Here is a 23,072-nt window from a genome sequence, read left to right as displayed (position 1 = left end):
TACTGGCTTTTTTAAACCAAAAAAGATGTTGCAAGGGACCAAATTCAAACGGTATAAAGTGAGGTTCAACTAAATCAGGCATGGTTATAGAGCCACCTTTATTTTAAATTTCTAGTTTACGATAACAATTATAGTCATCTGTTTTGACTACTTATAATCTTTAACTCATTGGCTAAATATAATCATTAACTCATATATTTAGTTTCTCTTCTAATCTTCTCTTTGAAACAAAACAATATTCCATCTCAAAGAAAGTCGTTACTTTTTACTGTACAAATTGAAGATATAATAAATTTTTACACTTATAAAAGTAGAAAGGGCTTCCCTGGTGGCGCAGTGGTTAAGAATCCTCCTGCCAATGCAGGGGACACGGGTTTGAGCTGTGGTCCGGGAAGATCCCACATGCTGCAGAGCAACTAAGCCCCTGCGCCACAACTACTGAGCCAGCGCTCTAGAGCCCGCAAACCACAACTACTGAGCCCATGCGCCACAACTACTGAAGCCCGTGTGCCTAGAACCCGTGCTCCGCAACAAGAGAAGCCACTGCAATGAGAAACCCACACACCCCAACGAAGAGTAGCTGCCACTCGCCACAACTAGAGAAAGCCCACGCGCAGCAACAAAGACCCAACGCAGCCAAAAATAAAATAAATTTTAAAAAAGTAGAAAAATTAGAATACAGGATAAGATGGAAAAAAAAACCTATTATTATGCTACCCTTTTGTTAGCATTTTTGTGAATTTTCTTTTAACCTTTCGCAGACATACACAATGGCATTTCCAAATATAAACAAAAGTAGCCCACTAGCACCCTAATTCAATAGTTATCAATACGTGGCCAATTTGGTTTCATCTACAGCATCCATTTTCTATCCCTGTGAGATTATTTGAAAGCAAACACCAGCCATCATATCATTTCATTTATAAATCAGTATGCATTTCTAAAGAAAAGAAATGAAAATAACAGGCAAATTCTTACTTATTTAAATCATTAATATGTATTCCTCTAAAAAATATTAAAAAATATATATATATATATTTGTGGTGGCACCGCAAGGCTTGTGGGATCTTAGTTTCCCAACCTGGGATAGAACCTGGGGCCCCAGCAGTGAGAGTGCCAAGTCCTAACCACTGGATTGCCAGGGAATTTCCTAAAAAATATTTTTAACTATAATGATTTCCCTACACCCCCCTCTTTATTCCCTTGCTACTTATTTGTTGAAGAGAATTCTACAGAACTTGTTCTGTAGAATTTCTCCGAGGCTAGATTTTGTTAATTGAATTCCTGTGGTATTGCTTAGTTTGCTCTTCTGTTTCCTGTATTTCCTATAAACTCCTAGTTGGATATTGAGGCTTGCTGAGATTCACATTTGACTTTCCAAACCTCACAAGTGTTGCTGGGTACTTTCCACTGCAGCACATCAGGAGGTGTATCACACCTGACTGTCTCTATTTCTGGGAATGCAGTATTGTGATCATGAAATGACCAGGGTATTTAAAAACTATCTTGAAATCTTTCAAAGCGTATTCATGACAATTCATAGATGTCAACAGATCTTCTGTAAAAAAAAAAAACACACTTTGCTGTCACCATAATTCTCAGTAGCTCTTTGTTTCACTGAGAATGAGAATATGAAAACATTTAATGTGCAAGCTTCTCCTCAAGGAGGTTCATTTGTCCTCCTCCCTTGCCCCTTTAAGTTTATCCATTCTAGTCTAAAATCTCCATTTACTCATGGCCCTCCCATGCAGAAGCCGGTTTAAAACATAAATAAGTTTAATGGAAGTCTATACATAATGCTTATTCACTATGTAACCCTAGGCAATCTCTCTGTGCTTCAGTTTTCCATTTTTAACATAGTAATAATAGTACCCTTGTCAAAGGGTTATTATGTGGCTTAAGTACATGTAAAAGCATTTATAATGGAACCTGGCACTCAATAAACTCCAGAAATATTCACAGTATTTACTATTATTTCATATATTGGTCCTATTCTGCAGTAGATAAATGCATAAGCCATCTACCAGCCATTCGGGATGACTGGGGGCCTTTATACTTGTTTTCTGATATCTGAAAGTCCAATTTTAATTAATTAACTAATTAATTATTTTGGTGCCAAAACCAGGATTGAACTATGAAATCCCAAGTTGAGATTTCTGAGTAAGAGAATCTAGATTTGATTCCAAGTTTCAGAAAGTACAAATTAGTGACCACACAGACAGTGAAGTGGAATAGAAAGTACAGAAGCCCTAGAATTTAAAAAGTCCTTGATTTAGGTGTTGACTTTTTCGTATTGGCTATGTCACTTTCGCAAGTCATTTAACCTCTATGAACCTGAGTTTCTTCTTCATCTGTGCAATGGAGGTAATAAAAATGAAAATAAAATGGAGATAATAATTATATCTATTTTGCAAAGCATTTGCTTAAGGACCAAACCAGACAATATATGTACAAAATATAGAAATACAAATATATTTTATTGGATGAGCCCCACATTCTCATCTAAGACATGTGCATGGCGTCTGCTTTACCTGGCTCCTTGAATTGTCGGAAAGAATAAAAGCAGCACCTGTTAAGCGGATAAAGCATGAGGATATTTCTCTTACAGTTAGAGACAAGGCCTAATGTAAACTCCCCAAGAGAGGTGACTGCAGCAGATGTTTATGCCCTCTGCCCACCTGATTTCAAGAAACTGTGGTTCAGCTCCACGTGTGCCAGCGTTCGTGGTCAATTAGCTAAGGCGGATTGGAAATGTGGGTGAATTAAGAACCCCGGGGCAACTTCGACCAAGGAGTGATAGATACCCTAGCCTCTCCGCCTCTCAGCGGAAAATTCGGAAACATTCTCATGTTCAAACATTCTCAGCTCATTTCCTCAGACAGTCCCCTGAGGGTCACCCACAGCGGTGACCAACTCAGAAATGAAACCTCTATTGGCTTTTCTCCCTCCCTGTCTCATTCTCCACACTCCCTCCCTCACTTCAGCTTCCTGTAATCGCTCCCAAATAAACTTTCTGAGCCCAGGTCCTCATCCCAGGCTCTGCTTTCAGAAGAAAACGTAAGCAAAGACAGCAACACATTGAAAACTTTCAAGGTATAACTGACTGCTATAAAAATTTTTCTCACTAATCAGGCTTAGGTTAAAAAGAAGTAGAATAAAATTTAAAAAATTAAAATGAAAGAAAGAAAAAAAGAAGTAGAGGCCAGGAGAGCACACAAAGTCATTATATGCTTAAAGCATGTGTGTGTCTGGTGGGTGGGGCTTAGGGAGAGGAGATGCTGCATCAGGAATTAAATCAAGGACTTCCCTGGTGGCACAGTGGTTAAGAATCCGGCTGCCAATGCAGGGACAAGGGTTCAATCTCTGGTCCAGGAAGATCCCACATGCTGCGGAGCAACTAAGCCTGTGCGCTGCAACTACTGAGATTGTGCTCTAGAGCCTGCGAGCCACAACTACTGAAGCCCGCGCATCTAGAGCCCGCGCTGTGCGACAAGAGAAGCCACCGCAATGAGAAGCCTGCACACCACAACAAAGGGTAGCCCCTGCTCGCCACAACTAGAGAAAGCCCGGTGCAGCAACAAAGACCCAATGCAGCCAAAAATAAAATAAATAAATAAATTAAAAAAAAAAGAATTAAATCAAACACAAAGGGAACACTGCTTTACATGTTTACCTTGTGTTAATCCTAGTTTTAATACCTCAGTGGCCGACCAGGTGAGGAGAAGATGTTCTCAGAATCAAGGCTTTGATCTATGGAGGCCTTAATGTTATACCTCTTATGTTGTATCTTTTATAACTCAAGGCTTGGATTTGAACCAAGGCCCCAAATCAACTGTGAAAGAATCAGAGGAATCCTTTGGGATTCTGCTGGCATAAATGTAGTTCAAATTTATGTCTAATCAACATCCATTGAGTGCCAACCATATGTCCAGTATGTTGTTATAAACACACCATTTATAGCCTTAAGCTACAAAATGAGTATGTTTACATAAAGGCACAAATAACATGCTTTGTATTCTATGCATTAAAACATGTCTTAGAAGAACATATTGAGGGTTTGTAATGACCACTGAATAATGCTAAAGGCAAAGGCAAAGAAATAATGCTAAAGGCAAAGAAAAAAAACCCCAGGAAAGTGATTATATGGGATAACAACCAGAAAATGAGATACTCAAACATAATTAATTTCTTTGAACATATTCTGATAAAACTTCCATCACAACTGGAGTTACCTTGGGATGGAGCAAATTCTAAGCCTACTAATCAGATTTAAGTTATGAAACCTATTTGGTAAGGGAAGAAGTAACAGTTTAATGGAACATTGTACATCCCTAGAACTTTCCATAACAGACATGACATCATGAAAGAGTTTCTAACTTAATTTTGATTTGACTCAGGTTGTCACAGGGATACTGAGCTTTTCATTAGCTTGGAACTGACAGCTTAACCCCTCTTCCCCTTTCTTATCTCATAATCCGCATCCTCTATTTCAGTCAGCCAGTCAGTTCTATTTTTTGCTTCTCCAAACATATCCTGCACATTCTCATCTCTGGGCTATGGTTCAGAGCATTTTGTCCTGTGTGGACTTCCTCTTTCTTCCAAATCTTACCCATCACTGACGAACTAAATGACTTCTCACTTGCAGACAACATTATAGGTTCATATAGTTTCTCTATGATGATATTATAAAAAGCCATGTAGATCTAAGTCTTCAGGACTATGGTTAGAAGACCTGCATTTGACCTCTGGGCATTGCATTTATTTGCTTTGTAATGTTGGGTAAGTCATTCAGTTCAATCACTCATCACATTTTTTTGGGGGGGGCTGGGTTGGGTCTTTGTTGCTGTGTGTGGGCTTTAGTTGTGGTGAACGGGGGCCACTCTTCATTGCAGTGCACGGGCTTCTCGTTGCGGTGGCTTCTCTTGTTGCGGAGCATGGGCTCTAGGCGCACAGGCTTCAGTAGCTGCAGCACACAGGATCAGTAGTTGCGACATGCGGGCTCAGTAGTTGTGGTAAATGGGATTAGTTGCTCCCTGGCATGTGGGATCTTCCCGGACCAGGGATGGAATCCACGTCCCCTGCATTGGCAGGCGGATTCTTAACCACTGCGCCAACAGAGAAGTTCCAATAATAGTATTTTTTTTAAAAAAGAATAAGTATATTAAATATAAGGTACTTAAGAGGCACAAAAACCAAGTTTTGATTTATATAAAACCATGGCATATTCCTTTAAAAACAGTTCATGTTTGGAATGTGAATTTAGTGTTTAGAATTGAAGTCATGTTGAGATTCTGGTGGCTTCGCAGTTGGAAAGACCTCTCTTAGTTAAGCTATACTGTCTGTGGACTTTCTTAAAAGGTAGCTGCCCCCTAAACAGCCCACTGAAGGTACAGACAAGGGTGTGTTAGCAGTTTTCTATAACAGGTGGTTTCTTCCCCTTTCAAAGGGCTGCTTGGGCGGGTGCTCTTACTGTCTTTAGAAATGATGACATCACAGGATCTAAAGTAGACTGTTTAAACTCATAAAACACTCAATTTATATACTCTAAGTAAGACTTTTATTTTATTTTTATTTATTTATTTTTTTTGCGGTACGCGGGCCTCTCACTGTTGTGGCCTCTCCCGCTGCGGAGCACAGGCTCCGGATGCGCAGGCCCAGCGGCCATGGCTCACGGGCCCAGCCGCTCCGCAGCATGTGGGATCTTCCCGGACCGGGGCACGAACCCGTGTCCCCTGCATCAGCAGGTGGACTCTCAACCACTGCGCCACCAGGGAAGCCCTAAGTAAGACTTTTAGATTTGGTAATCCGAAGAGACTCTTCATCAAGTAACTTGACTATGGGTTAAAAGATTCTGCTAATTATATTTCTCACTCAAAACTATCATCTAAACTTAGATCACACTGTAGCTATAAAATGGTAATGTTGACAGCATCTTAAAAGCATTTCACAGGAGCCTATAATTGAAATGGGTGGTTAAATGAATCCAATTACTACCTTCCAAAAATTATTATAATAAAACATTTATTTTCTTAACACAATAAATTTTAACATTCTTAAGAACTTTTCATTTTCATAATATATAACCAGGTGTATTTATCTTCTCTGTAAAACTATTTCACAAAGAACAAAAGCCCCACTAATTAAAAAAACAAAGACCACCCTTTGTTTTTGTTATTATTAACTAATAACAAATTAAATTTTTGTTATAATAAAGAAAAATCCTAAAGAAAGCCCACTTAAATAGAGATATAAATAAATAGAAAAAAAAAAAAGAACTACGTAACATTCCAGTGACTCTCACTAGGACAGAAAATCTGCTACTTACGGCAGTGGCTCGAGAGAGTTCTCGACATGTGCTAAGCAGTCCATTTTGTAAATCGTCCCTCTGTAACACCACGGTCTGAATGGCTGCTGGGTTATCTGCATTCATTTCTATCTCTTGGCTGGCTGACAGCAAAGCTTGCTCAAGCGTGTACTATTATAATAAAAATGATTACACTTAATATTCTGCATCATCGAATTAATTCTTTTTTACTTTAGTTATCAGTGTCCTGATAATAGTGATATAAAGTAACATCAATTGTAGATAATAAACATAATTGTCCTACTTTCTCCTTGTGGAGCTGCTGAAGTTTCTCTTCCAGAGCATGTACCACTTTATCTTGCTCGCATAATCGGCTTAACTTGACCTAGGTTACAAGAGAAGACATCTTTTGTTAGCAATTTTTAATTTTCCCTGTAATTGGATTTAGGCATAATAAAAAAAACACATTTAAAACAGCCATGGAATAGCTAATTAGGTCAGTCTTTATTTCAATCAGTAAAATAAAAACTAAAATATAGCCTTTAAAGATAGAATGCTTAAAAAATGCATATAGAGTGAAAAAGCATTTCAACCATACTATTTAACCTACATAATTCAAAAGATTCTTAGTAATCAGGCAGTCTCATATAACTTTAATGAATCATTTTAATGTGGTTAAGATATTTTCTCTACAAACTGCTGGATAGGTTAAGTAACTTATGCAGTCCTTAATTAGAACACAGACTGGATTCTGTTTTTATATTTTTAAAATTATGTTCTTATGTTCTTCAGAAAAATCGCTTCTAACTAAAAACATTGCTAATGGAGAAAAATCACTTTCAATAGTTTTAATGTTTTAAATTCTTGGTAATACCCCAATTTATTAAATTATAAAAATATGAGCGGGTACTTTAATAAAATTTCAATCCCGCAATAAACCAGTTCACTGCATGTCTGAAAATAAAAACCCTGGACAAACTGTAACTATGTCCCAAACGTTACTGCATAATGATAAGAAAGCAAGAAATTTGAGATTCCACTTTCTTTGCCATTTATCCATTAAAGTAACCACCTTGGGCTTCCCTGGTGGTGCAGTGGTTGAGAGTCTGCCTGCCGAAGCAGGGGACACGGGTTCGTGCCCCGGTCCGGGAAGATCCCACATGCCGCGGAGCGGCTGGGCCCGTGAGCCATGGCCGCTGGGCCTGCGCGTCCGGAGCCTGTGCTCCGCAACGGGAGAGGCCACAACAGTGAGAGGCCCGCGTACCGCAAAAAAAAAAAAAAAAAAAAAGTAACCACCTTAACTTTGTTAGACAACACAACTCAAGCTACATCAGATGGGATACAACTGAAATGAGAAGGAGGTACAATTCAATGGAATAAAACCAGGGGAAAGGAGGGAAGAATGAGATATAAATAGGGACGTCAGTGATGTAAAATATGATTAACAACAATAACAAAGGATGCAGTGACAGAATTTCTTGAGGCTAATACTTTCTCTAGATGACAGACAATTTTACTTTGTCTCCAATCCTGCATAATTTTATATAAGAAATAGTCTTTACTTTCATTTAAATGATTCTAAATTATGTTCAGCTGCTACGGGCGTGGGGTGGGCAGGGAATAAATCAGGAAGTGAGGATTTAATTGGCGCAAAAGAAGAAAACGTTACTTATTTGATGTCATTTTGGACGGCAGGAGAGGAAGAGGAAATTTTTTGTCATGCTTAGTTCCAGTGTTTTGCCAGAGAGTATGACAGAGCATTGATAATATATCGCATGCTAATACGTACATCAATATCTACTTCTTCAGGTCTGTATTTGTATAATGTGCCTCTACATTCATCCTGTGACAGCTATAAGGGAAAATGTCATAGAACAACTTTAAAAATAATTTTAAAAATACACATTTAATTAGCTTATAGTTAATATTTTAGATTTATATAACAGTAACAAAAATGGGTTTTTAATGATTCTTATACTTTTAGAAGTTTAATTCAAACACAGATCATTACAAAAATAGAAAATTATTTAACAGTGATACAATATGCAAGATACATAAGAATGATGTTAACTTAGGCTTGTCAAACAAAATAATAAGCTGGCCAAACAAAATCATACAGCACCTTACATTTTCCATTTGCGAGACACACATTATTTAAATGAAAAATTGACAAATACAATCGTAGCAACTGTGTTGAATCAAATTTTGAATCAGGCATATTTCAACAGTCAAAACCGTACCTTCACGGTATACACATAATCACACAACTGTGTATGTGTACACTCAGATGCCAACACATCTTAGTACAATATTATTAACAAAACCTATAACACGTTGTATACATATACATAATATATAAACACACATACACAATATAGACTTATCTTGTTCCTCTGTCTTAAGAACTAAAAGATAATGGAAGAAAAGGATGGGTTTAATCGAAAAGGGGTAAAGCACTCAAAAACCTCTTAAAACTAAAAGCCTACGTTATAAACTATGGACAGTCAAATTGCATAAAAAGTTGGTTATGTGTTTGCTGACACCATTTGCTTCATTATATTGTAGTGAATTATTATTCAGTGTATTTAAACATCCTTTTTTCAGCTTCTTCCAAATATCTTTTGGTCAAGCAAATCCTCATTTCTGATGGTGTTTACCAAGATTTCAATAAGCCATCCCAATCAGTTATACCCCAGGTCACATCATAGCGCCTCTGCAGGCAAAACTGCACTATCTCTCTTGTCTTTTAACTTTATATTGTCTGCTAGACAGTAACAAAAACATAGTAGGAAAATGTAATTGGGGCTCATTGCATGTTTGCTAAATGGTATACTTTTTCTCCAAGTGGGGATAGGAGTAATGTATCCCAACTACATTCTAGATTGGAAAATTAAATTTCGTATATACATATACAAATGCACAAGAATGTAAAAGTTACAACTATGTATGACCTGTCTGTAAAATACTGCTTGACATTTACATCTCAAGAGGCATAATTTAAACAGCAGATAACTTTAAGTGGGTCTAGGAATGTGGGAATCAGGAGATTAAAAATGTAAGCATTCCAAACATACAATAATAAATCCTGGATTTCCATGTTTCACTTCAAGACACTGCTTTCACGTACCTCATGCAAATGATTCTGTGACTTACTTAGGGGTATACACAGTGATTATTAAGCCACAAAACTTTCATAGAAGTGAACATCACATGAAAAATGAATTTAATGACAAAAGTCAGAATACTTGTGCACTATGTTAAAATAAAGACCACTGAATATGTCCTGAGAAGTGTCAATTGTCATTCTAAATTAAAGCACCTAGAACCAAGAAAATAATTTATATTCCCACTTGAAAAAAGGAAGAAATGAAAAATAAGTTTTAAAATGCTTAGATCCAGAATAAAAAATGTGAGATAATGCTAAAATCAGTATTTCTCATTTTTAAGAAATAAAAGATGTAAAGCCTTAGCTACTAAATGTCTACATATACTTTGCTTATTTAATATTTAAAGTTAAACGCCAAACAGCTTTACTAAACCATGGAATGCATAATTTGAACATAACTAGTGGCTAGTGCTATATCTAGATTAAAATATGCTTTGTACCCTATATCCCACGGTCAAAAGAAAAAAAGACAAGTATTTTAAAATGGAAACTTAGAATTTGTAAGAAATATTTAGGGTAATGGTTTAATATTTTTATTTAAGGAATCTTACTGCATATTCATTTTCATATCAGTTGCCATATTATAAAAAAGAAAGATGTGTACTGTGTACTTATAAGTTTAGAGTGGTATCTCCTTAAAGCCATAGAAATAATATTACACATATATATTAGATTTATTTTGCTGTACCTATATTTTTGGTACCAATGAAAATTTATTTAAACCTTTTATCAACTTATTCAATAAAGATAATTAAATATCAACTAACAAAAATCTTAAAATAATCAACCTTCCACTATACTGAATTCATCTCTTTTGCCTGTCAGAAGGAAAGCATAAGAAAACAAGATTATTCTTTAAATAATTAACTTTTAAGCATGGCCTATTTCCCATTACTGATAATAATTACTGAAGTTTTTCTTAAGAAGAGATGAATATAATTTTTTTTTAAAATTTATTTTTTGGCCATGCCGCATGGCTTGCGGGATCTTAGTTCCCCGACCAGCGACTGAACCCGGGCCATGGCAGTGAAAGCGCAGAGTCCTAACCACTGGACAGCCAGGGAATTCCTGAATATAATTTATTTAAAAAATTTCCATCTAGAATTGAAGTTTACTATTTTGTCCTCAATATGAAAATCCTACTAATAAGAAAAATGTAATTTCATGAATATTCTAATTAACTCAAGTTCTGCATGAAATAATGTTTCATGGCAATACTTTTTAGCATTTTTCAAACTCATCTTTAGCAAAAAATCTCTGAATTTGAATACGTTTGTTTGAGGTACCTCAGCAACACTAGAAAAATAAGTGAAAGGGGGCTACATAGTAATTATATAAGCTTGAGCAGTGCTCAAGCTTCAATCTGAGAAGCTTATTATACAGACTACTGACTATATAAGGATATGTATATTATATTTAGAAAGTCAGAACTTTTTCATAGTAAGGTATCTTTTAATCTTTTTAAAAACTGGTTTGGCATTAAGTTAAAACAAAATCACTTTTGCCAATTAAAATTCAACTTTCTATAGTATCCCTTTTTAAGTATGTGAAATATATATATGTGTATATATATTTTAAAAGCATATGAATATATATACAAAACACAAAAAAATACTTTTGGGGCAATATTTGATAAAATTAGACTTTAATTTCTATGAAAACTCAAAAATGCTCGTTGGACTGTATGTATTTGCTAATTAGTCTGTAACCTTTAAAGCAATTATTTATCATGTGACTAATTTCACTGATATTAAGTATGTTATAAAAATTCTGGTACATGAGCTTCCCTGGTGGCACAGTGGTTGAGAGTCCGCCTGCTGATGCAGGGGACATGAGTTCGTGCCCCGGTCCAGGAAGATCCCACATGCCGAGGAGCGGCTGGGCCCGTGAGCCATGGCCGTTAAGCCTGCGCGTCCGGAGCCTGTGCTCCGCAACGGGAGAGGCCACAACAGTGAGAGGCCCGCGTACCGCAAAAAAAAAAAAAAAAAAAATTCTGGTACAAAACTGTACTCGTGAAAGGTGGTAGAATGATTAATAAACGCAGAGGAGTTTTTCAACTTGAAGCTCATTTAGCATTTGTTTTGATTCAGTTTTAGGTTCTTTTTTTTTGACTAATTTTAAGAAAATTACTGGGACTTCCCTGGTGGTCCAGTGGTTAAGACTCCACGCTTCCACTGTATGGTGTGGGTTCGATCCCTAGTCGGGGAACTCGATCCTGTACGCTGTGTGGTACAGCCAAACAATTAAAAAAAAAAAAAAAATTACTGCCCAGGTAATTTCTCAGGTGTCCTCCTTCTTCTAGGAAGATGTAAACACAGAGGTTCTCCTGAGAGAAAACCTGAATGGCTATGATTCAGAAAAACTGGTCATAAAACACTATATTGCCACTTTATTTTCAGCTAAATTTCAGGAACCTATTAACACAGCATTGCAATGCAATGTCAGAAAAGCAAACCATCAGGTGTACAATATAAACTTTCACAAAGGTTTTCTTTGAATAATAACATGATAATGGAAATCTGGAGAAAAAAAAAAGATGTAATTTCAATTTACAGAAGTTTATATTAACAGAGTTTAAGAAATGCATCTGTCACTTTTATCTACCAATGATGCTCGGCCATAATTAAGTACTTTACTACTGGCTGATTAAAGAAAAGTATCATCTAAAAACTCCCTAGATTTGATAGCACTGACAGTCAATATTCATTACCTGGCTGCCCATGTCATACCCACGCATGGCTGCTGCTGTTACACATTCAGATCTTCCTGTTCTATACAATATCAGGTTGTTTTCTTTCAAGTATCAAGATGAGGAAATATGTTTATATGAATCTATTACTTTCAGTATTCAAGGTTACTGATGCTATATAAGACCAGTCTCAGATACCTCCACATTTTTGAAGGACTCCAGTAAGAACTTTTAGTGCAACTGAGTGATTTCAATCAGCAATGACTTCTGCACCATCAACCTTGATTACCGATCAATATAAAAAAAGAAAAACCAAACCAAATGGAACAGAAAATCCCAGCTCTCATTCTTACTGTAAATATACAAAATGTGAAAAATGAAACCATAACCTATTAAAACAGAAGGCCTTTGATCTCACATCAATCAGCATCATATAAAATTATAAGCTGACAGCTTCAGACACTGAAAAAGGTATCAATTCCAGAATAAGTGCTAAGGCTGTCAGTGTGGCTTTTTGGAATGAAGTGTCAAGATTCTAAAATCTGGTGACTTTAAAAGGAGTGGTAAGATTCCATTTTCTTTTGAAAAGAAAAGCTGTTTAACTTTAAATATTTAGTACTTTATCTCCTTATTGCTAATTAAAAACTATGCTCAGTCACATAACATACTTTAAATGTTTTGAAAACTGTGCTCAGAAATGAGTCACCCACCCACCAACTGTTTCAGTCTCCCAGTTTACAAGGCCCATGATGCAGACCCTCAAGGCGCCCGGTGCAAACCAGAGGCCTTTAAAGCCAGTGCGAGCTCAAGGTGCTTCTTTTTACCAGGTGCTTTTACATATTTTAATCAAAATATATATTCATTTTTCATGTTAGTTAATTTTCTCCCTCTGTATGATTTTTAAAATACTGTAACAGGTCGTAGGCCACAGTTATTTGAGGGGGTTGAAGTGGAAGAAGCTGATGTTGCAAAACACACAGCTAAGAACATTTAGACCATGAAATACAAAAAAACTGGAGAGGAATGTATAACATGACTTCTTTTGCAGATCTGCAGATTACCAAGGTCCTAAATTAAAGCCAGCCAACTCCATGGCACATATTTTGAGTTAGGGAAAAGAATGGGGTAAGATATGATGATCATGATGACTACTACATAAGAGGGAAAAGAATACGGGGAGAAGATACTCCCAGTATGGTAAGAAATGGCTATCTTTAGTTTTTACCATACCACAGTACATAAACAACCTTTAAATAACTCCCATACAAATATAATCTATTCCTAAAACATTGAGGTGGGGTGGGGTGGGGTAGGGAGGCAGCCCCTGAAAGGAAAAAAATATTTTTTAAAGTTTTCCCTAAAAATCAGTTATGCTTTTAGAGTTAATCAAAATTAACGGCAAGTTCGTAAAAATTTTGCAAGTGTACTGCAGACCTCCAAGTACATATCAATCAAATACTCTGCATAAAAACTTCAGGAAAATGGCACACTTAATATCCAACAGCGAAATGTTCAGCAAAGCCATGCTAAGAACTGCAGCATCTTGAAAAGCACGGATGAATTGCGTTTTTTCCAAAAAGACAGAAACAAAGAATGGAATAAGAAAAAGACTAATGTTATGAGTAACTCTGAGGATAAACCAAAACTGTCACTGAGGGATTTTGCAGATGATAAAGCAGTATCATTCACTGTCCAAGACCTTACTTGCTGGTACAGTTGGGGTCTTAGCGCCGAGTTCTCAATCATTGTGTGAACCATGGTGATAATAGGTTCATTTTCTTTCATCTATTTCAAATCAGGAGGAGCATACAGCAAACATCAGTTTACAGCATAGCTAGATTTGAAAGACGACACTGTAAATATAGCCTCTACTTTAATATCTTCCTAATAGTGCAGTTGTTTACATATTATCCCAAGGTTGCATAGAATCAACTTAATATAAACCATTTCAAACAAGTATTAAATGTTACAAAATACTTCCAAGGTTACAAAAAAGCTTACTAATTGCAATAAAGGTTTTACTTTATAAACATAACCAATATTGTCAATTAATGAATATTCCTATAATACTAGAACAGATAATAAAAGCATCAAGATTCAAGGGATAAACTAAAGGGTGACAACCTATAAACTTAAAAGGAGAAAAATGGCATGACTTAATCAATTACTTATATAGTAAAAAAAAAAGCTTAAAATGATATTCAGTTCTTTATAAGGTTATTCAGAAAAATTTTAGTTCTCTACAAATAATATAATAATATATCTTGTCACTTAGACAATCACACATTTTATTAATCTTGATAGACACTTATATATACTCTATTTTGGATTTTCTCAAAGTATAACACTGTATGTAGAATGATTTCCAAGACATGCAAACTAAAATTTATTCAGCAAAGACTAAGTGAATCTCCCTAGGTCCTTAAAAGGCTGAAACCATGTTTCACATTTCCAGCTATATTGTACTTAATTACTGCCTCTAGAAAAATATTTATTTTAGCAGGCTCTGGACTCAAGAATTAAAGCATTCAAAAGACAGTTTTATATATATATATATATATATATATATATATATATATATGGTAAAAGGCCAACAAAGTTTGTACCATTTGTAAGCAGACAAGTCTGTTTATAATTGCAATTTGTAACACTTGGTTTATATAATTTTCATCCCCCATATTATAGAAAATAAGCATTTCTATCATGGTTAACAAATGCTACTTTACTGAGTTAGCTAAATCTGCAACAAAAATTTACTAATATTAAGATTAAATGCATAAGTAAAAATTAAATCTTGAAAACTTTATACCTAGACATTTTTATTTTCAGTCTAGTTACCAATGTTTCATGTCAATAATACCTGTTTTGGTTGTTAAATGACTGGTTTAATTTACTTTTAAAAAGTTTTATTCAAGGTAAGTAATTTGCTTTTAAATCTACACATTTACTTATTAAACTCAAACTTCTATACATCAGTTAAATCTACTCATCGGTTGAACTCAAACTTCTTTTTTTCCCCAATGTTATCCAATAAGGGACCAAGGCATTTATAGGTGACATCTCATGCACACAGGTAAGAACTGTGTTGATATGCAGTACAGGAAAAAATTTTACAGTGTTGGAAAGTAACGTAAAGAGACAACTATAGATATAAATTTTTCTTTAGCAGAAAAAAAATGCTTATTACATGCTTATATTTTAAAGGAACGCTGGTTATTTTATCTTAACCAAATGTTGATCTTGGAACAGTTGTAACTGCCTTTGTTTTTGGCTCAATCATTTGACTGCATTGATACATACTTTGTATAACATAGGTAGCTTAAGTCTCTCTTCATTTTTTAGTATTATTTAATTTTGATTTTCAAAGCAATCTCATCTATACTTGCTACTTTTCAATAGCATGCCATGAAAATTAGACAGAAGAGTACCTGACTCAGAGGTTGGGGGGTTGGGGGGAGGTGGTAGAGGGGCTGGGGTTTGAAAGAAAGGTCAGGAGCATATGAATATTTAAGAAATAATGCAGGTCAGAGAGTATCCAAATGTAAAAGTCACTCAAGGGCAAACTGAAACTGCCGTGGAGTCTCGGAAATCTGGCGCTACAAAGAGGCCACTGTCAAAGGGCTGGGTCTGCCAATATGGCGGCTCCCACCTTTAAGTGGAGCAGATCAATGACTAGTGTTCAGCCTCTAGGCCTGAGGAGTTTACTTGAAATGTATTTATAAAGGGAGAAGAGACAGTATGATTTCTGCAGAAGGGTAATCAAGCTTGATTTATTTAGTGGAGTACTTTGAGAGGGTAAATATGTACATTATAGAGGGAAGCCACATTTGTGATTTAAAAATGACTCTTTAATTTACCTGTCAAAGATCATTAAATATTAAGTCACTGAGAAGGATCTTGCAGGAAGACACTGATTTAGGAACAGAGAAACTAAAATACTAAGAGTAAAAATAACATTAAAAAAAAGATTAAATTTAAAAAATTGAAGTATAGCTAATTTACAGTATTATATTATTTTCAGGTGTGCAATGGTGATTCAGTATTTTTATAGATTTTACCCCATTTAAAGTTATTATAAAATATTAGCTATATTCCTTACGCTGTACCATATATCCATGTAGGTTATTTATTTTATACATAGCAGTTTGTACCTTAATCCCCCACTTCTGTCTTGCCCCTCCCCACTCCTGTCTTCCCACTGGTAACCACCAGCTTGTTCTCTACATCTGTGAGACTGTTTCTGTTTTGTTATATTCATTCGTTTGTTTTACTTTTTAGATTCCACATATAAGTGATAACATGGAGTATCTGTCTTTCTCTGTCTAACGAAAAATAACATTTAAAGTGTACAGAGTGTCTCAGAGATCACTTCTGGAACTGTTTTTCATTATGAAAAATTTCAAATGTATATATCAAATCCTAGAATATTAAAATTAGAAGGCATCTTTGGAAAGTGACAGTTTAGTACAGCAAAGAAATGAAAAATGTTAGCAGTAATTATTTTAAATTGTGGGACCAGATCGTTATTTTTTTTTCTATATACTTCTCTACATTTCCCAAATTTTCTCCACTGAATAGATACTGCTTTTCTCATTAAAAAATAAATGTTATTAGTCAAGGATAAAAAAAAAAATACCAAATAAACTAGATTAATGGAACAACTATATCCTCTGGGAAACACCCCTTGGCGACACAAAGAGGTTAAGAAAAAATTTTAGCACATGTGTTTGTATCATGTTCAAAGCTGTTGGGAGTCCTTTAGTGCAGCGAGGCCCTGATCTAAAGAACTGTTCTCACAACCTTTATCCTGCCGTATGAGTCTGTATCCACGTCAGAAATTGACTGAAGAAATGTTAACTAACTAAAAAAAGTAAGCTGCCCCAATGCATTTGTAAATACCTATGACTATCTTATTAATATTTCTTTCCTTTTTATTACTGGCTACTTCAGAAATCAAAGTTCAAGCTTATTTCAACCAGTGGTTCTTAACCCAGAATCACTTGAGGAATTTGAAAAGACCCTGATTCCCAGATAACTATAATGCGCAATTTGAAAATCTCTGATGTAGACAATACCATTAAAACATGAAGGTGACAGGCTGGTTTAAAGATTCCTTTTGGCAGAAGTAACTACAATGTTCTTTCTCAAGGTGCTGAAGTAAGTGAAATGTAATCTGGTAACAGTGAATGTTCTTCAGCTTACATACTCCTTGGGAATCTCATTTTACTCAAGCCAGAGAGATGGGATAAGTCTATCTGCAGACAGAAGCAGCAGAAGTATTTCAGAATTCCCCTGGGCACCACACTCACCTGACCAAGGGCTGTTAGGATGACTGGGCTTGTAAGAAAAATCTGCACAGGGGAATGGTCCTGTATGTGGTGGCACTCTCCTTGCACGTGGCATGCAACAGGTGAGGCCAGCTAAACACAGTACTCAGGATCCCACACAATGGGAGTGTGGTCCACATTAAACAATTTCAATGATCTGCCTGAAATTTGACTCTTTCCAGATTTACTGAATTGGAAATACTAGATCTGCTTTCTCTCCAAATAGATCCTAGAAATAGGCTAGTGATTTCTTTCACTAAATCACCTCTGAAATATCTCTATCTTATTGAAGTATAGTTGATTTGCAATGTTGTGTTAGTTTCTGCTGTTTAGCAAAGTGATTCAGTTATACATATACATTCTTTTTATATTCTTTTCCATTATGGTTTATCACAGGATATTGAATATAGTTCCCTGTGCTATACAGTGGAACCTTGTTGTTTATCCATCCTATATGTAACAGTTTGCATCTGCTAACCCTAAACTCCCATTCCATCCCTCTCCCACCCTCCTCCCCCTTGGCAATCACAAGTCTGTTCTCTATGTCTGTAAGTCTGTTTCGTAGACAGGTTCATTTGTTTCATGAAATATCTGTATTTTAAAACTTAGAAACTGATCATCTCTGAAATTTACACTGAAACAACACATGCTATCTGGCTTTTGCTACGTAAACTTTATACAACAGCTTTTGAATTAAAGCAGTAAAATATGACTCACCCCTCCCCCCCACCAAATACGTGATGCTCCATGAGCACCTTAGAATTTCATGCTCAGTTCTTAAAAAAAAGGACTATCCAGCAATTCTCTTCTGGTTTGACTACTACAAGAATCCTAGGCAGCATTAAGGCACTGCTGCTAATAGCTAATGTATTTTTGTTTTAAGGAATCAGAGCAAGAGAAAGACTAATTAGTACTTGGGGGATGTTTAATAATTTACTTGAAAATGAGTTAAATGCTTCGCTTCCTGCTTTAATTCCTTCTTTGAACTAAACGGTAATACAGGTTTAGTTTCCAATTAATTGCTAAATTATAAAGCTATTATAAAAGGCCCACTATTTTATAATAATAAAAATGAGAATGTATGAATTGGGGATGACACTATTTTCATAATTAACTTCAGCAATAAATAAGAAAACTTAAAGTGGAAATATCTTGGAAATACAGTTAGGCAATGCCAATATATTTCTGTTTACAACAAAGACATATTTTTACTTGAAATTTGTAAGTCCAAATGTTTACAAAAACCACCTAGAAAATGAGATACTTAACTCCAGCCTCCTTCTGAGGTTTGAGGTATGTTGGGCTAGTATGAATAGAGCATCCTTTGATGTTACTGTTAGAAATATCTTGATTTAAAAACCCATCACCAAAAAACTTACTCAACACAATTCTATGCAACCGTGTCACAGCTTGCAGGATCTTGAGTGGAACCTCCCAACTGACACCTGCGGGCTGGGAAAGGGTTCCAGGTGTCTGGAGTTGGGGACCACCTCAGTCCTCAGAGTGCCTAACACGCTCCCAACAGCACGGCCTCAAGTTTCTGTCAAGGTGTGCACACCTACTGTCACTTTTCTATGTGGGCCATGTAGGAAAAAGGTTAGAAAGCACTAAGATAGTGTTTTATGTTTCAAAAAAACCCCCAGACATCTCCTCTTTCCTTGGCTTTCCTTGTCATTATTTATCTCAGTAGTTCTCAAACCTGACTGAGGAGAAAAAATAAATCACCTGTGGAGTTTTCAAAACAGAGTGGGCTCTGGCAACTCTCACTGGGGGCTGGGGGGCAGACAGCCTTGAGAATTGTACTTTGTTTTTGTCTTTCTAAAGATCCGCCGGTAGGTATGACAGGAAATCAGGCTTGAGAACAATGGTCCTACCCTGGCACTAATTTACGTCATTGAGGACCAATTCAACCATCACCAATAAGGAATTCTTCAACGTCTTGATGAGTTGGTACTAAATGTTGGTCAGGATACCTGTGCAACTATCAAAAGATGAAAAATTTCAAACTAATGATCTAAACACAAGTATATTGCATGTAGACTAAAATAGTCTTGTCTTTGTATGAAATACAGCATTAAGAGACTTAACCCCCTTAAAAAATCAACTGAATCTCCTTATTAATAATATTAGTGGACTCAGCAGAATCACGGGGTGGGGGGGTGGGGTATTATTACGAATCCAATTTCCAGTTGCCAGTGGCAACTTCTAATATCCGCTTCAAAGTCTCTGTCTCTACAGAAATTGGACCAGCTAGGGATGCAGAAGGAACAGGATATTGTAAGTCATGAGATAAATGCTCCAGAATAATTTTTAGGGGGAAGAAGAAAGACTAGCAGTGAGCAAAGCCAGGACAGTCATTCATATAATTTATCCTTGGGAAGATTAATTTCCCAATCCCCCTTTCGGTTTAAGAAGTGGTTAAGTAGTGGCTTAATTGCTATTTATTTATTTGGCCGCGCGGCATGCGGGATCCTAGCTCCCCGACCAGGGATCAAACCCGAGCCTCCTGCAGTGGAAGCGCAGAGTCCTAACCACTGGACTGCCAGGGAAGTCCCTTAACTGCTCTTTGAAAAGTTTACATAATGATTCATCTAGAATAGCATTGTCCAACAGAACTTTCTCTGATGATGGAAATGTTCTCCATTAGTGTAGTCCAACATGCCACACCAATGACTCCTCAGCCCCTGAAATGCGGCCCGTGTGACAGAGAAAATGAATCTTATTTTTATAAAAGTGTAACTAACTTAAGTAGCCACATATGGCTAGTGGCTATTATACTAGATTGTAAGTCTAGAAATTCTAGACCAGTAAAGTAAGTATAATTTCCCCCTAGATTTGGATCTCATTCCCGTAAGGGAAAACATCTGCCCAAGCTCTGTCGAGTAAATGAGTTTCCTCGAGTCTGAATTCTGCAGTAACAGCTTCCTCCCTCTTTTGGGGGCGGGTGCAAGAAGTCAGGATGATTTCTATCCGCCCTACAGAGCTTTTGTCCTTCACTGATAACCCATCTCTGTGCTGTCATTTTCCATTCAAATGGAAAATGGATTTTTCCTGAGTTCTTAAAGACACCTTAGAAAAAGAATTTTTAAGTTGGGAATCTGTCTTAACAATAGCCAAAAACCCTGATAGCCTAATCACTGAAGAATCCATCTCTCAAGAATGTCCTCCTGTGTCTAGATCAATAAACTTCTAAGATGTGTGGCAAAAATAAAAGGCTAGAGAATTTGACATGCCCAGGGTGAAGCTGTGAGGAATGCAGGGGCCTTTGTAAACAGGTCATTTGGATAATGACAATGTAAATGCCTTCCACTCTCATTCCAGGCACTTCTGAAAGTCCGAGAACCTGAGATTGAAGGGTATGACTACCTATAGAAACCACGCATTGTTTAACAGGAAGCAGGAAAATCTGAAGTGACTTTTTAAATAGAAGAATGTAAATAAGTCTCTTTATAGCCGATGGGGCAAAGTATGGAGGTCTATTTCTTTGGAAATTTTAAAGCAATCAGAACAAACTCTTCTATGCTATGTATGGTTTCTAAATGTAAAACTCTGGGAAAGTATCACTATTGTATGTATTCAGAAAAATCAGTGGTACTTTAAATGATGTAGCTAGACCATACAACATATCCTCTTTTTCTTCAAGGGAGAAACACAGATTAAAAACAAAGAAAGAAAAAACAAATTGCGACACTAACACAGAAGTCAAATGTATCCGACATTTCCTTGAAAGAAAAGAAGGAAAAAAAAAAAAGAGCATTTCTAGACTGACTGATGCTGTTAAGTACTGGCTTCAGGAATAAGGTCCATTTATTGAGAAATATGAAAACACCCCTAATCCAGCAGAACAAAAGGAGGGCAATGTCTACACACAACCTTATTTAAATTGCTGACTTTTTTAAGCCACCATCTTGAGGTATATACCTGTGGTATATTTTGAAGGAAACTTTTAAGGTCTAGGCTAATGTCTTTCCAAATAATTTACATATATAATTTACTTACCGTCAGTTTCATCCTTTTTCACCTACGAGTCTCAAGAATTTAAAATAAAATTAAAATCCTTTTGGCTACAGGATACATTTTATAGATCTGATTTTTACTTCAGTGGCTTAAACCTGTTTTCCTTATTAAGGACTGTTTTTTTTTTTTTTTAAATTGTTCCTTTAACTTTAAGTAATGTATTATCTGATGCCAACATCTTTATTCCTGGCATCCACAGGCAACTGAAAATATTAAAAAAGCTCAAAATACATTTTGTAAAAATGCTTTATGGTGGAAATAAATAAATATTGTGTTTGAAATGGTCACATATTTCTCTTCTTTGCAAGCATTTTGTGAAACGATACCATAAAACAATACTATTTTAAAGGGACAAAACATTCCGAAAGTGAAAATCTTACATCTCTGTTAGCTAAAAAAAAAGTATTTGTTCTGGTCAATGGGTAAATATACTAGAAAAATACATTTGAGCTTTAAATCAAAAGTAAAATATCTTCTAGATACAGGATCTGGGTTTTATTAATAGCAATTGTATTCTTACTGAGTTAAAATTGGCACTGAGTAGCAGAATTCCTACCATTAATTCAAAGATTTATCAGCTTATGTTTTAACTACATAATCACATCCTTAGGTTGATCCCAGAAATGACTCTGGCATTTATGCTCAACTTTGTTTCCTTCCTGAGCTTTGAAAATCATTTACAATTCCACTTTGCAAGCTAACATCCTGCCTGACACTGAGCTCCATAAATCTCTGCTGAATGAACTTTCTGAAAAAATACATTCAAATAAGACAGAAGCAAACAAAAGCCACAATAATTGGCTTATTAAAATATCTGCTTTTGTAAATAAACTGTGGAACTGTAGAAATATTATGCATTTTCGGAGGGGTGGGGAAATTTTGTTTTCATTTTCCCGTCTTGTTCGATAGGAGAATAACCAGTTATATAACCAAGAGCTGGTATTCTTCAGGTAACAAAGATCAGCAACCTGAAACAGAACTATTCTATAGGTACAAGAACAACTCCTGATTTTGAAGGAAGAATAGATTTAAAAAAGAAAGAAAATTCACTAATACAAGGTATTCATCCTAGCTTTGTGATTTTGGACAAGTCATTCAACGTGACTGGGGATAAAAGTAACTGGCCACATGCTGCAGAGGCAAGTATTAGAAGCAGATGGGACACGGTATATTACAGCACTTTGAAAACTGTGAAGTGATACTTATGCTATTAGGATGGACAGACGCTGGGCAGGTGCACATTGTAGAGAATGGGGGTGCTTCTGTAGTATCTGAGAAACGATGGGGCGCTGGCTGCAGAAAAGGGTTTATGGGGGAGGAAGTGTTTCACAGGCTGGTAGGGGCTGGTGGTGATGAAACGAGGGCTTGAGTGACAAACCAAAAAGAGACTTTATTTTGTAGGGAACCGGGAGTTTGAAGTTTCCTGAGTTAGCTGAAAGACAATGAGGCAGGTGCTTTGAGCACTGCCAGGATTTGTTGACTAAATGGTATAACAAGGAGCTAGTACGTGGAAGGTGTTTTGGTGGCTTCTATGATCCTGACTAAACACCATGCAGATATTATGTACCA

General features: G+C 36.2%; 1 protein-coding gene across 18 annotated transcripts in view; it reads right to left on the bottom strand.

Moving 5' to 3' along the window:
• Positions 1 to 23,072, bottom strand: part of PLEKHA5 (pleckstrin homology domain containing A5) — a 242,584-nt gene that overhangs the window by 29,487 nt on the left and 190,025 nt on the right. For 8 of the 18 annotated variants that reach the window (XM_067695814.1, XM_067695812.1, XM_067695822.1 and 5 more), the window contains 5 exons: positions 13,864 to 13,944; positions 8,674 to 8,709; positions 8,094 to 8,156; positions 6,609 to 6,689; positions 6,326 to 6,475 (listed from right to left, as the gene is read on the bottom strand). In XM_067695814.1, the coding sequence (XP_067551915.1) occupies positions 6,326 to 6,475; positions 6,609 to 6,689; positions 8,094 to 8,156; positions 8,674 to 8,709; positions 13,864 to 13,944 (411 nt within the window). Of the gene's footprint in view, positions 1 to 6,325; positions 6,476 to 6,608; positions 6,690 to 8,093; positions 8,157 to 8,673; positions 8,710 to 13,863; positions 13,994 to 23,072 lie in introns of those variants that run through there. The other 10 variants (XM_067695815.1, XM_067695821.1, XM_067695824.1 and 7 more) reach the window with 3 other exon arrangements.

The sequence above is a fragment of the Pseudorca crassidens genome, chromosome 11 (assembly GCF_039906515.1).
Source record: "Pseudorca crassidens isolate mPseCra1 chromosome 11, mPseCra1.hap1, whole genome shotgun sequence".
NCBI classification, from domain to species: domain Eukaryota; kingdom Metazoa; phylum Chordata; class Mammalia; order Artiodactyla; family Delphinidae; genus Pseudorca; species Pseudorca crassidens.
Note: the sequence above shows the minus strand (reverse complement) of the source record. Positions and strands in the feature narration are given on the sequence as shown.